This window comes from Sinocyclocheilus anshuiensis, unplaced genomic scaffold (genome assembly GCF_001515605.1).
Source record: "Sinocyclocheilus anshuiensis isolate Anshui unplaced genomic scaffold, SAMN03320099.WGS_v1.1 scaffold1099, whole genome shotgun sequence".
Taxonomy (NCBI): Eukaryota; Metazoa; Chordata; class Actinopteri; order Cypriniformes; family Cyprinidae; genus Sinocyclocheilus; species Sinocyclocheilus anshuiensis.
Genome location: NW_015546105.1, coordinates 264,213 through 279,653, shown reverse-complemented (window position 1 = coordinate 279,653; position 15,441 = coordinate 264,213). Strand labels below are relative to the sequence as shown.

The following is a 15,441-nucleotide window of genomic DNA, read 5'->3' as shown; positions in this document are numbered from 1 at the left end:
ACATTAGTCACATTTAAATGCAGACTCAAAACTCATCTGTTTAGCTGTGCATTTATTGAATGAGCACTGTGCAATGTCCGAACTGATTGCACTATATTTTATGTATAATCGTTTTCTATTCTTAACCGTTTTAAATTCATTTTAAACCTCTTAAATACATTTTTTAATCATTTTCAAAGTTTTTAAATTAAATTCCTTGTTTTATTGTTGTGATTATTTTTTTTATTTTCTCACGTAAAGCACTTTGAATTACCATTGTGTATGAAATGTGCTATATAAATAAACTTGCCTTGCCTTGCTTTAATTACATAAGGGGCAGAGCAGTAAGAGGAGAAAATACTGGGTCAAAATAAGCCTATAAAGGTTCCAAAATGGGGTTTTTTTGCAGCAATGTCATGGAAGAACCTTTTTGGGTTCCCCAAAAACCTTCCAATAAGCAAATCCTAAAATAACCTATTTTTTTAGATTTTAATTTTAAAGAGGGGGGGGGGGGTTCTAATGCTATTTCATGCATTCTGGGTTGTTTACACTGTTAAAGAGTTGGATTCTCATGCTAAACATGTCCAAAGTTGTATTTCTGTGCCAAATACACTCCTTCCGGGTTCAAATAAGTTTCAGAAAGTTTTTTTTGAGCATGCCTCTTCATGACATCACGAAGAGCGGAATTCCTTGTATGGGCACTTCTCCCGGAAGAGCGCGTGCACACAGCAAATACAGCTAGAGCAAGAGCGAGAGTGCACGCTGCGCGACCATCAACATGCTTCTTTCGGGTTCCGGAAGTCGTCGGCACACTGCGCAGGATTTGCTCAAGAAGAATGTCTCCAAAGAAGTGTGTTTTTGGATGTGAGGGAAAGATAACCATATTCAGCTTCCCAAAGAACCCAGCGTTAAGGGAACAGTGGATGCAGTTTGTTTTTCCGGAACAGCAACGGAGTTTCGCACACGTGTGTTTGTTACTGTCATTTCAGTCATGAATGTTTAATAAACAAGGCCCAGTTCGACGCTGGCTTTGCAGATCGTTTGATACTGAAAGATATAGTGCGGTCTCAGCGATAAAATATCCCAGTCATGAGCAGGAATCACAGGCAGTGAGTAACTGAAAAAACTGCATCAAATTTCTGCGTTTTGTGCTCGTGACTCATTAGCTCCACCCATGGCACGCCTCCAGGAGCTCGGTTGTTTTCGGAGAGAATCGTAATGCTGTATCTTTCTTTTATAAATCTGATAAAACTAAAGACTCTTCGGAGATATGAAGGATGTAATACTACTATACTTTGCTGATAAGATGCGCGTTAAATATCGCATGCGATTAATCGTGCAGCCCTAATGGGTACTCAAGATTAACATGAGATTGGCGAAAATGTGTGTGTTATGCCCCCTTTAATTATCTAAAGAACCTTGAAAAAACCTTGCACAATGGAAAGGTTCCATGGATGTTAAAGGTTTTTCATGGAACCCTATGCCAATAAAGAACCTTTATTTGTAGACAGAAAAATATTTGACCAGTTCTGTTTGTAAAAAATTGTGGCTGTGTCTGAAAACGAACAAAGCTACCTTCTTGTTTATTCAATGACAGGCAGTATTTTGTGTATAAATATACCTAAAGGAAAATGGTTTCAGCCAGGCTTCCAAAGCACCCAAACATCATTTGTAATGTTCTAGAAGAAAATCAAATGAGTTCTAGAGATAGTATCTATTTCATATTTAGTGCTTATTTCTCTAAGTTCAAACATTGAAATAAAAACATTGACATATAGCCTATAAATGAATTTACTCCTTTCAGTTGCTCTATCACATTTATTATTTCCACCAACTGCCAACCCACACACCATACCGACTGGAATATCACAGGTAGCGAAGGACACATCTAAGCTTCAAAATCCAACCAGATAAAGGCATTTTAATATACAGGATGTGATGCAAACAATGAATTCACGCATGTCTTGATGCTTTCCGACCTATAGGCCACTGCCTGAGAAGGCAGCTTTTTTCAGCTTTTGGACACAGCCTAGGCTATATGTCATGAGAATTTGATCTTATTAAAAAAAAAAAAAAAGATTTTTTCCTATTCCATATATTTGACCATATTTGCTTACAGAATGATAGAATGACACTATGCTAAATATTAGTTCATATCCCACTTCGCAACATAGGCAACGCCTCTTTTGTAGGACAAAATGAGACCTGGCACAACCACGGCAACCAATATTCAGTAGCTTAAAGCCAATAATTATTTAACCCACGTGCAAGTAATTAACTCCATGTGACCTGTTCCAGCTAAATATAATTATCTGGCATAGAACCTGCATAATAATAGATGTTTTATTGCTCTCTTATGTTTCAAAACACCCACTACGCTTGTGTATGGAGTGGCTAGGTGACTAAGTTATCCTGAGTGTGCTAAAATCAAGTTCTGTTTGAGCACTTCATTTTATAAACATAACTGCATACAGTTCTCTTTCTGTCTTTTTAATAGATTTTTTTAAATACCTATTTCTGTATTATTTTAGTGGGTTTTTCTTATTTCTCGCGTCTAATAGATAGTTGTTAGCCAAGCAAAATTTCTCAGAATTGTTTTAGTCGTGTTGAGGTCCAAAATAGAATAAAAGTAACATAAAGCTTTCCGCATAATGGTTCTACTTACATTATGCGACTACAGATACATATTCATTGTATTTCCGCGAGAAATGGTCGAGTTAAATTTATTTAGGTGCACATTAGTGAGATGAAAATTATTACACTAACGCTCCGGACCTCGTTGCCATGGCAACATAGAGCCTTGGCCAACTCGCGCTTCCTCTTCAATGAAAGCTCACGAGACATGATGACAACCCGCTTTTATAAATATACACTTACCTTTCATATGAGTTGTTTCGTTTGCCAAGGCGTTTTCCGCTGTGACGCCTCTTACAGGTCATCGAAATCCTTGATGCAAGAGAATTTCATATGTGACATTTGCGGTTGTCCAAACTTTCCTCCCTCGAAGAGGGAGGCAGGGCGAACTACGGTGTGGTGTGAGGGACATGACGAGCACGAGACACCTGCACACAAATTCAATAACTGGAAGCATGAATCCCAAGTAGCATATTATTGTCATGTCACGACCAGTGCCGTTTCTAGCCTTTCATCAGTACTTGAGTCCAATATATGGGATATACTGTTGTGCTGAATACCTTATATTCGCGTGCCATGATATTTGCAATGTTTATGCAATATGCAATGCATTTTTTTTCTTTTTGTACTCTAAGTACTTCCGTATGCTGTTAGTTATTTTCGTTTTAAAATGTCTTTGCCTGCACTCTTGAGATGTTCAAACGCTGCACGAGCAGGTGTTGAACTTAATCATCTTCATCTCTGGCACGCAGGATCAATTTGAAGATTTTATTTCAAATAATTGTAGGTAAATATTCCACTTCATCCAGTGTCGCAAGTATTCCTTCGTATTGTTTTACAATAGCGACAAAACGATCCAAAGGATTCAGTGCGTCGAATGATTCCTACTGAATCGCGAACCGATTCCAACTGTTCTGCTAACCGATTTGACCAGTTCATTGAACTGACTCAAATGAGTCATTCATTCCTGTTTCGGGAATCAGCAGTTCTGAATCTGAACAGTCGACAAAAATACTGGGCACACGGCGTGATTGTCACGGAAAATGTCTCTAGGATCAGTATGCTGCTGCTCCCTAGTCAGAGAAGGATTCATTAGTACAGTTTACTGAAGCACAGCAGAATATCACTGCGGCTTGTGCTACGCCCTCTTAATAGGTATTGTGTTATATAGTGACATAGCCTGTTTAAAGACGTTCACTTTAATCTTGCACGTGCTACAGCTGAAATAACTGCAGGACATTCTTTAATACGCTTTTAGTGAAATTTGATATAAACTTGTGTGTGAATATTATGCTATATAAAGTATTGTTTTTAAATGCAATTTAAACAAAAATTTCCATCAGTCAATATAAGCTGGCATTGATCAGTAACAAAATGTGCTTCTCTTTTAGATTTTGCTTATGGTTAAAGTTTTATCAGTTGTTAAGACGGTTAGGAAGTACTAGGTGTTTGTCTCCATCTAGTGGATCATGAGCTCCTGTAAGGTTCATGACTGTTTTGTCTCATTTTAAAGTGGCACATGTGGTATATTTCTGAAAGTCTGGCAGTGGCATACTCTTCTGAAGAAATGCTTTTTTTTTAAGGTATAACATAAGTATATTAATTTTTCAGAGCTAGTAAGGTAATGAATAACTTTAAAGTTTTGTTACATTAATTTCTATTTACATGATATGTACATTTTATTGTAGGTCAGTATGGTAAGAAAACAAATGGTAATTTAGTAAATGTACTGAAAAAAAACTGCATATAAGAGTAGGCCTACACCAACAAATCTATCTATAGGGGATTTAAAAACAACAGGTATAGTATTTATAATAATAATAATTTATGCATTTAGCAGACGCGACTTACAGTGCATTCAGGCTATACATTTTTTACCGTGTGTGTTCCCTGGGAATCGAACCCACGACCTTTTGCGCTGCTAACGCAATGCTTTACCACTGAGTCAAATTGAAAAGTGTATTTAAACCATCAGTTAAAAAAACATTGAAATGGCTACATTGACAATTAACTAACATAAGTTGCACTCGTGTGAAAATAGAATCAATTTATACTTGACTGAAATAGATTGTATAGATCAACACTTTGACACAGTAAGAGAAGATTCATTGTAAACATATCAGGTTATGATAGAATGTCTAAGCAAACACATCTTTTATTAATTATAAAAGACATATAGCAATAGTAAAAAAAAAAACATTTTATTCATAGGTTATTAGGTTAGCGAACATGTTAATACATTTAAAAAATCAAGGTACACATTCCACTTTAACTACAATTGTAAGAAAAGTTCTCTACAGTATGAAGTGGAATTCTGCATTATAAAGCTGCTCTTCAAACAAGTTACAAAAAATAGACAAACACAACCTGCTCAAGCTAATCACACAAACTACTGAACTATACATGACATTACTGGTACCTAAACAATAAACTGAAAAGTAGAATCAGTATTGTATTTTGTAACTTTAGCAGCACCAGTTAATTCTGTTTAATATATCCTTCATCTGATAAGCAGCCTTGCACAAAATAACTTTACCTTTTTTCTCCATCGACAACTCTCAATTTATTGATATTTCTGTAATTCTTTGAATTTTCTTTTTTTGGAAGTCTTTCATGGCTTCTGTTGCTGTGTCTCATTACACTCCCCATTTCCCTACGTTGTGAATCAGTATACCGTAAACACAAATTCAAGCACTCGCAAGGGCCTTGAGTCACTAAACATTGGGGCAATGATCGAAAACTGGCTCACACATAAATGTCACTGGTATTTATCAACAACATCACTGTATTATATTCCAGGACCAATGCCCTTCTAGTATGATTTGTGTTGTTTAGCATGCATCTTCACAGTAGCTGTAAAAATACAGTGCCACAATGACATATCCACTCATCCACCATTTCTCTTGACTCAAGACACACAAAAACATGACAGGATATAAGCAGGGTATAAGTGATTTAACAGTTCACACACAGTGCTTTTCCCAATCTAGACTGCTAACTTTTAAACGAAGTGATCAGCACGATCCCAGCTAACAAAAATATGCTCTAAGAACGTTTTGCTAACGTTCCTATTATGTTATGAAAACGTTTTCTGAACATTCGAAACGCCCAGATTTTTAAATGCTTGAAAAACTTTTTTTGTTATATGAACGGCAAGGGATCATTCCATTTTATAGTTTTCCAATGAATGTTCTCTGAATATGCGGAAACAAGTAGCAACATTTTAAAGATGTTAGATGAACGTCCAACTAAAAACGTTTCAGAAATAAAACATTCCATGAATGATGTATAAATAATGTTTTGTGCTCATGTTTTGAGAACATTAGTAAAGACCAGATAACTCTGAGTGAACATTCTGTTAACATCAAGAACTCTTTTCCATAACTTTGAGAGAAACTTGGCAGAACATTAACCAAAGTTCTGAGAACATTCCTTGTTAGCTTGTTTTACCTTGTTTTTGTGATAAACCTAAATTAGAATGTGTTTTTACACAGGTCATTCCCAAGGGTCCACAAACCTCTTCTTGCAGCTGTACATTACATGCGGAAAGGCTGCAGTTCATTGTTTTTATTCAAAAGAGGCCCTGCGAATGCTACGGAAGGAATGCAGGAGAGTTTTATTTTCATTCCTCTGCCATTGGTTTTTGTTACAAAAAGGTAATTTATCTGCATTTTACACCTCATCACAGCATCTTGATATATGAAATTCACTTCAACTTTGTTGTGCATTCATTGACGCAAACTCGGTCTCATGCCATTAAAACATTTTCAGAGAGCAAGTGAAATAATGTGTGCTACTCTTTCAAGAGAAAAGCAAAAGCTTCACCACTTTGCAAACATTCCCCATTCTTCTCAGAGATATTGAAAATATTATCAAGAGGTGTATATATGTCAACAAAAATATGAATTTTAAGACAAAAGTTGCCTTGGGTTTTCTGACTCTTCTGATACAGTTAAAAGAAAATTCATAAACCATGAACCACTGCTATATATGATGTTCTCGGCTGCGTGGGATTTCTCATAGTCGTTTGAATTTGCACTATGTATCAAAGCATACTTCTATTCATACACATAAAACATTTCCAAGAACATCAGGTTTAACAGGGTGAAATCTCCATTACTGATTCAATGGAGACTGACTCATTGCTAGGCTCTTTCATGTGCTGCACTCAAACAGACTGTCTCCTCTTGCCGAAGACATTGTTAATGAGCTTGGCCATGGATTTGGAGCCACTGTACCGCCTGCGGTCGCCTCTATGCTTAAGCTGTTCCATCACATGGCGGATGAGCTTTGTGAAGAGGTTGGAGATCTCCAGGTAGTTCTCAGCCGCTGAAACCTCCTGGAAGTGGCATTTATTCTCCTGGGCCAGAGAGCAGCCCTCCTCTTCACTCACTTGGCGGCTGTGGCATAAGTCTTGCTTGTTACCCACCAGGCAGATGGGAACCTCCCTATTGAAATTAAATCTGATCATTTGCTTTCAAGAGAAAATTGCTTTGTGATTAGAACATGGCCATATGATGTATTAAGTAAATTGAGTAGTGGTTAGGAATACATTTATAATTGCTTCTAGTTTAATAAGTAAATGTGACATTAAATAGTAACATCCATATTGAATCTAAACATGTTCATACACTGAGATTCATTTCTCACACTGTGTGTCCTAATTGGAACAATGGCAGTGGCATAGCCTACATTTTTACCTCATCTGACACCATAGCAAGTGGAACAATTTGACATTAAAAAATATCATATGGTCACAATGTGGTTGGAAATTTGCTGCAAAGCTAAAACTTTGCTATTTTTGAAGTGTCAAAATTTTAAGCCGGTTTTGGATTTTGGATGTTGGATTTTGACCACCCATGAGTGATCTCCTTGCCCATTTCAGAGTTCTAATGGGCTCCAGATGCCCAGTCTCATGCTCACTTACTATTGTTTCAAAGGACTTTCAAATGACAAATAACCAGTGAAACCTAAACCATCCAGACTTTTACATTTCTCTTTAAATGTGACGGACTAAAATGGAAAGCTTTGGCCTGCTGGTCATAATACAGTTATCAAAACCATTGGAAATCTTACAGTTCTTTTGATTATTTGATGTGACCCAGTCTGTCCTTTACAGATGCGCACAGATCCAAGCAGGAAGCCTCCACTCTGTTCTGCAAATGGTCCTCATTAATTCGTTAAAACTCCATCGCCCTGTTCCAGTCAACATCAGACAGAGGTCAAAAGGTCACTGGAGAGACTCTGACTCACCCTTTACAGGTCCCTCGACGACTCTCTTTGATCTGCGCCAGGATGTTTTTGGCATTTAGGAAGGACGTACGGTCACTGATGGTGTACACCACCACAAAGCCATCAGCCCAGTCCAGTGGTTCCTCTAGGATACATCTGCTTTCTCCACTCTGCCAGGGGGTGGGGGCACACAGAGGTCCAGTCAAAAAAAAGACATGCTCATGTAAAGTCCCGTCTGACAAAATGGAAAAGTGGATTGTTATTTCATTTGTTTAGAGTTGACTAGACCTCTACCAGAAGTTTTTGTTATGGATGCAGTGATTGACTGCCATACATGTGTTGACTGTATGTACACAGGCATTTAGTTACAGGGTAGAAAGGTGCTCATCTCATGACTTCAGTTTTGGAAATCAAAGTAAAACAACAACTGGCGAAGTAAAAGTTCCCAGATACAGCAGCCGTAAGACATGCGGCTCAGTTTTCAAAGGCTTTGCACTGTATACTCTGCTTCAGGGAAAGACCATAAATCCCATCAGAACACAACGTGCATTTCCCATAAGAAGCAGGTATATCTGAGCATGTTGCCCTATGACAGTGTTTGTATGAACGCTAGCCATGAGCTCAGGGTAGCCGTTATGAAAGAATAAACACATACCTGTGAGCACGGATCAAAGACTTCCAAGTTCAACTGTCTTCCATCAATGGAGAGCCTTTTATGGTATAAGGAGTCTGCAACAAACAATGTTGGATAAAATCCTTGGTATTAAAATAAACGTGCACATCATAAAATCAGACCCCTGAAATCAAGGTAGACTGTTAGATGCTCATATAAAATTCAAGGGAATAAAAGTAGACGCTGAGTGCATGTGATATGATACACATGTAGTTGTATCAAGAGGTGCAGTGATTACTGAAAGCCTCAAAAAAATCCATGGCATGATTAGATGGAATAGACTTTTAGGAACTAGACAACAGGAAAACATACACGACCAGCCCTGCATGTACACAGAGTTGAGCCTTTTACAATCAATGTTAACATTCATTATTTAGGGATGGAAATTGTGCAATCATTTACTCAGCCTAATGTCTTTCCTGTATGACTTTCTTCTGTGGATCACAAAAGTAGATATTATGAAGAACGTTTTAATGTTTTTGTCCATATAATGAAAGCTAAAGGAGTAAAAACAAAACGGAACCCCATTGACTTATATTTTATGAAATAAATATTGTAAGAAATAAACTCATAAAGGTTTGGAATGACATGAGGTAAGTAAATTATGACAGCATTTTCACTATCCCTGTAGAGCTCATCAAATAAAAAAATAAATACACTGTCAAAATTTATGTTAAAAAAAAGCATCTGTGGTTGCCAGAAATTCACTGTAAAATATACAGAGACAATGTTTCAGGTATTACAGGATGGCATAATGGTGCCTGTATATTTTACAACTTTATTTCATTAAGTTATGTTAATTTACCAAACTATTAGAAGTACCAAAATCTGCTTTGTACCTTAAAATCTGCTGAAAACCACCAAAATAATGCAGGTTTTTAAAGAGAAAGCCACATGATAAATCATTTAATTGTAAACAGCCATCGTAAAAACAAAACACCATCAAAACAACACATGACACTAAAACAAGAAGTTCTTATTTTTCTATAAAAATTACAAAACTATTTTACAGTGTACTTTAAGAGATTTCTTACTTTTATGCAATAAGCTTTGTTTCAGTGTATTCTTTTTTTTTTTAATCCTTTTACTCATTTCATTCAGATACATTTTTGCACTCAGATGCATATTTCTTTCCAATTGCATATAAAGGAAGTACTCTTGCATTAATAAAATACATGTGAGACTGTACTTACTGGTATTTGACGCATATTCTCCTATGAATCGCTTTGTCAAGAATCTCACCAAAACCGCTGAGGACGAGAGGAAATGATTGATCAGTCAGTTATTGAGATTGATCATCCTAAACCTTGATGTAAATGACTCATATGACCGGATTAAAATAGGAAGAGAGAGAACAAGGTCAAAGAACAAAACTTGGCCAGTCTACAGTGAATGCTGGTGCATATTTGGCACAGGAAAAACTGTTACATTTTCTCCATGAGCACACTACCTGGTCTATATTAAATATTTGAGCCATGAAGCTATGCTGGCTCATTGAAGTCAGGGCTTGAGTTTCCGTGCATAAATACACACTCCGCGGCAGCCTCGTGAAAGCTGCTTTCAATCCCCCCAACCAAATATAAACCATTAAGCAGTCAGGATTTAATATTCCTCACAAACCCTCAAATTTGCAACAATAGACCTTCCTTGTTGTTCTGTTCTGTCTTCACCCCGGCCATTCAGAAGGTCAGAACCCTGATTTAGGACCCCCACTAAACTAGTTTTGTTCTCAGGGGACGTAGCATCATCATTTCCCAAACACTTAATAGTCATTAGCACAGGTATGCAGCCTGAAGGGCTAAATGTTCCTATGCTTCTGAGTGGAACAAAAAACAGCCTCAAGCGCTAAATGTTCCTATGCTGCTGAGTGGAACAAAAAAATCATCTTTCCCCAATTTCAGCAATTACTTGCCTCTCACAACCATCTCTTTTAATTTCCCTCTGAGATTATTTGTATAACCATGACCTCACTACTGATCTGTTCCAATATACAAAGTGCTTTCAGTGTTTGAGGGCAGACATAATGTGTTAGTGCATTGTGAAGCACTCACACACATTACTGTACAGCTTACACATGGACCATTTCCAACTCAAAATGTGAGGACCATGCAACAGGCACATGTTGCTGTAAAGTTTACGTTAATCTGAAAGACACATATTTAGATATGCATTTAAAATGTACACACTACATAGAGTATAAGATAAGGACTCACCAGATTTGCCTGCTCCCTCACTTCCCAGCAGGGCCAATTTGATGTCATTCATTGTTGTAGATGGTGTCCGGTGTTTGCTGTGCTTCTCTATGTCCAAGTAATTGGACAGTCCCAGCTACAACCCTTTATATTATTTACTCTTCTCGGTAAAGTGGTGCCACGCTCCCTCTCTCTCTATTCCTCTTACTCTCTTTCTGTCGTACTCGTAGACGTTCCTCTCTTCCATCTCCCCTCCCACTACTCGCAGAGTGCTGAGCTGCCACAAGGTCAATTCAACATCCCTCTGACACCTCAAAGTTGTTCAGACAAGTGGAGAACTTTGCTTTTGTGAATTTAAACCAAAGTGCTGATTTTGATCAGAAACTCTGATTTAGATTTAAGCAATATTAAACTGAATCATTGTTCACGGTCCAAATGAACTGGTGAAACTATTCAATGACTCGTTTTGCAAGTTACATCGTTGCGACGGTAGGTGGTGAAAATTTGAATCTTTGACTCATCAAATATGTACAAACAAAGCCACAGCATAACTGTTATAAAACAAAACATTATAATTTAGCTTAAAGATTATAGAATACCTCAGTTTAGAACGCTCACTTGTTTATTTATATAGTGTAAAATAATCAGGAATCAAACCATGCTGAGATTCTAGAACATTCCACTTACTGTACATACTCTTCTGGTTGCTTGTTGCTCTCCGAAATAAAGGTACAAAAGCCATCACTGGTGTGGTACCTTTTTAAAAGGTACTACTATGTACCATTTTGGTACTAATATGCAACCTTTAGGGGTAAAGGTGTACCTTTTGGGTACCGTGCCAGTGACAGGACAGCTTTTGTACCTTTTTTCTGATGGTGTATAACCTCTCAGGCAAGTCCCCATATGAAGTATAAAAGTATACATAGTCTTACTGAAACTGAAGTTTGGGTCATTTATTTAAAGTGGTTGGCAAATCTGTCTTACATTAAGTATGCCATCTCTCAATTATCTGGGTGAACATGTTAGCCCCAACAGCAAAGTTCTCAGTGCCAGCATACAACTCGGCCAAGAATGTCATCCATATTTTGATTGCAGGGATCAATTCCTTTTAAAGTGGAGACCAGCAATCAATTTTCCCTCTTTTCCAGAACAGTTCCAAAAATTGAAAGACGTTCAGCCATCCAAACTTCAATTTCATGGGCTGCTACACTGGTCAGGGAGTCTTTTTTCCGCCTAAATATTTATTCTATTAGACTGCAACATGCTATGAAACATTTCGCTTATTTACTTGCATGGATTTTCGTAATTATCTACATATTTCAAATGCAGTTGCATGTCTAATCACAATCAAAGTATTTCAAAAGGCACGCAAAATGGGCAAAAATTGTCCATTAAACTACAAGAAATCATGACCTCCTTTAGAAATTTAAAAGCTGCCAGTAGAGTTATTGCATCATGTCTGTGTTTAGTGTGGTCTTGAGGGGCTCTGCTCATATCCCCCATCTTTAAGAAGGCAATCAGGGGTGTTATCCTGCAGGTATTGGGGGAATTCTCCGAGACCCAGACCAGACACTGATCTGATTTATGTGTCATCAGGAAGCTGTCAGTTAAGATGAGCCAGAAAGTGTCTGCTGGGGTTAAGAATCACAGTACCTTTCCAGGAAAACTCAATTTGTAAAGGAAAAAAATCCGATATCCCTGAAGAAAATTATCACCCTTTTAGATAGCATCAAAGCTCACTTAATATCTTTATCTGAAGGAATGGTTAGAGGAAGATTGTCCCATATGTGAGCCTGTGAGATTACAGCAAGAAACAAATTATTAATCTGCGTTTAGTATAGTATATCACATTGTAAACTGTCTTGCGTGCAATTCTCAGAATTATTTTATGCTTAATTTTGGCCTTGAATTAAAAAAAATCCTTTTTTTCCTAATCTTTATTTTTTTAAACTTCATTTATTTTGTATGCAGTGTTGATTGAAGATATCACTAAAGAAGATGTCTAGAAATTGAACTACTGCTATCTTAAAAAAAGCAATGCACAAGTCATTAATCAAACTGATGTCATACTAAGCAACAGCCTTGATTGCAGAATCTTTATCTTGCAAATATTGAACCAAAACAGTGTCCTGTTTCCCTCGTGCAAAAGGCATATGCATTTTGTTTTCACATATCAAACACAAAGTGGAAAAACCTCATTTAGATTTAGGGTGGCCGGTGGAGATGTCATCCTAAAGTTTTTCACTTGTAATGAAATTATCCAGGGCCCTCTTCTTGGCTTATGGCCTCCGTGCTGTTGGATGGTCAGACTTTATTAATCTGTCAGAACTCCACATGCAACAATACAGCCTCAAGAATCTCAGGGAGTTCTTGCAAGTCTCTGCTCTGTGGGAAAAAGCCCTCACAATACTTATTACAGTGTTCACATGCTCACAAAAGGAACACCAGTGAGTCACATACTCCACTCAGACCAACACCAACACTGCAGTTCTGTATCTCTCATGCATTTAGAGCTCTATTTCCACAAGTAATGCTTTAAAAGTTGAAATGATTTTTAATCCATTGCCTGCAAGTAAAATTTAATTAGAAAATGTAGTTGGAACAGACCTGTTTTCAAATGAGGCCTAGTGTTTGTGTACAACTTGCCAGGTTGAGTCATGAGTGTGTCAGAGCTGTCTGAACCCCTAAATGGACCATTTTGTGTAATGGAATTACACAAAAAAAAATTCTAAGGCTATTTTATGCGGAACTTGTTGAAAAGTTGAATGAGTATGTGTTTATATGCCTATCTAGGGTTTTAGAAACGTTTCAGTCTGTTAACCCATCCAACTCTTATAAAAATCAGTAATACACTCTGAAAAATCTCTTTTACAATAAATATGCTTTGTGTACATATGGCTTTGCCTATGTGCCTTTAGGGTTTTAAGTGTTTAAAAGTTGCATGTCTACCTGAACTAATGTCAATTTCCTTAAATTATACATGTCACAAGAAAATTAATGATGCAGTAGGAAGGGTTTGTCGACACAGCAAAGGTATTTTAAATTATATTGAAAATTTCCAGATGTAGTTTTAACCTCTTATTTTGTACATTTCAATCAAAGCTAGAAGTCACAGTTGTTTTTGGAAAAAGCAATTACTTGCATGATTAATTTGTGATAAAATTAGTTTACTTCTGGCAGGCCATTGATGATAATGCTAAAAAGGCCTTCAGAAAAAAAAACACTCAGATGTTTCTTTAGCGACTTCAATGCACCAATATGTAAGGCTTTGTTTTAAATTTTGCAAAGTCTTGAAGGTTCAATTGGCAACATTTCATCCATAACTGACTATATATTTAAATTAGGTGCATTTCAAGTCTGATTTTAAAAATATTAGGCAAAAGCAATGTTGTTTGTGTAGCAGAAGGAAACATCAAAGTATGAATCGCATATTTACACCATACAGTATATATATATTTTAAGACTAAATACAATCCAGCTAAAGATAGTTAATAGCATTAGAAGACGATTGAACATTATCTGCACAGCAATTTCAGCAATTAAGACCAGTATTACAAAATTCAGAAGACATACGAATATCAAACCTGTTTGTGAACCACATGGAGGAACATGCTGGACTAAAAAGTCTTCCATCCGTCTGTGAAAATACTTTTTTGTCTCATTAGTCAATGAGCATTTAAAAGATTAATTTTAAACATCACAGCAACAGCCTAATATTATCCCCCTTTAATTCTAAAAAGGGTTCGTGGGTTTCAGTCACATTACGCACATCCTCCTGCCACTGAAAAAGTCCAATATGAACTAATGTGTTGCCACAGGCTATATGAAGTACTCCCTCTACAGGTCAATAAAATCATCACAGTAAAACAGCTGGAAAAAGTACCTCATTACAAGGGATATTTGGATAAAAGAGGAATTAAATTTAGAGCAATTATATTATATAATATTATCAATGAATGTTGCTTATCTATATATACTAAATAGCAGTTGCCAGCAACCAGTCAGCTATCAAATTGATTGTACAATTTCATGAGTGTAAGCATTGAAATAATTAGGCGAGTCTGGAGATATAGGCTTATATCAACACCTACCTACAGCTACAGATAACAGCATGACACATTAACAGGATATAATGTGTGAGATTAGTCCTCAGAAAAAGCATATACTGTATTTCAACGTGAAGCAAGTCACCCAGGATGGAAAACTCAGAGCAAGTGGGTCAAATGTCTCTGTACATATATATATATATATATATATATATAGAGGCACAACTAATAGTGATTTCTCCTCCAGTTCAGGGAGTGCCTCCTCTTCCTCTTCCTGTGGCTCTGCTCTTTTCTCTCAGGCCAGGGAAATCCAGTCACCATGGCTCTCTCCAGCTCCTCATAATCCTCATTCTCTGAATCCTCCTCCTCCTGGACAGGGCAGGTCAGATCTGGGAAAACCTCCCTCAGTTTGGATGTAAAAAAGGACTGTAGACTATGGCCTGCCTGAGCCACCTCTGAGTCCGGCTGGAGAAAGAAAGCAGCATTGTCAGCATCTGCAATTTCTGACTCAGCAACGCAACTGAAATGTTCCCAAGTCCAGAAATGTAGCAAGGCGATCGGGGTAAAATAATCCATGTGACATCAGGGGTTCAACCGTAGACTATGCCGTAGATTAGTAGACTAGATTATATGAAGCTACGAGAATACGTTTTGTGGGCCAAAGAAAAAAAAAAAAAAAAATTTA

At 37.1% G+C, this 15,441-nt stretch overlaps 3 protein-coding genes across 5 annotated transcripts in view; all 3 read right to left on the bottom strand.

Annotated features, from left to right (window-relative positions):
* Positions 1-3,007, bottom strand: part of LOC107700606 (serine/threonine-protein kinase 33-like) — a 30,636-nt gene extending 27,629 nt beyond the window's left edge. Inside the window, exon 1 of the mRNA XM_016502331.1 lies at positions 2,857-3,007. The gene's annotated coding sequence lies outside the window, so the exon portion shown is untranslated. The remainder of the gene's footprint in view (positions 1-2,856) is intronic.
* Positions 3,008-6,620: 3,613 nt separating this feature from the next.
* Positions 6,621-10,902, bottom strand: LOC107700598 (ras-related and estrogen-regulated growth inhibitor-like protein). The gene is made up of 5 exons (XM_016502316.1): positions 10,732-10,902; positions 9,712-9,768; positions 8,501-8,574; positions 7,867-8,015; positions 6,621-7,061 (listed from the first exon to the last, which is right to left on the bottom strand). The coding sequence occupies exons 1-5, from the start codon at positions 10,781-10,783 to the stop codon at positions 6,782-6,784; spliced, it is 612 nt and encodes a 203-aa protein (XP_016357802.1). The 5' UTR covers positions 10,784-10,902; the 3' UTR covers positions 6,621-6,781.
* Positions 10,903-14,934: 4,032 nt separating this feature from the next.
* The window catches only part of LOC107700605 (tripartite motif-containing protein 66-like), a 25,775-nt gene continuing 25,268 nt past the window's right edge, over positions 14,935-15,441 (bottom strand). For all 3 annotated transcript variants that reach the window (XM_016502327.1, XM_016502329.1, XM_016502328.1), the window contains one exon: positions 14,935-15,221. In XM_016502327.1, coding sequence (XP_016357813.1) covers positions 14,982-15,221 — 240 coding nt within the window. In that variant the 3' untranslated portion in view covers positions 14,935-14,981. The remainder of the gene's footprint in view (positions 15,222-15,441) is intronic.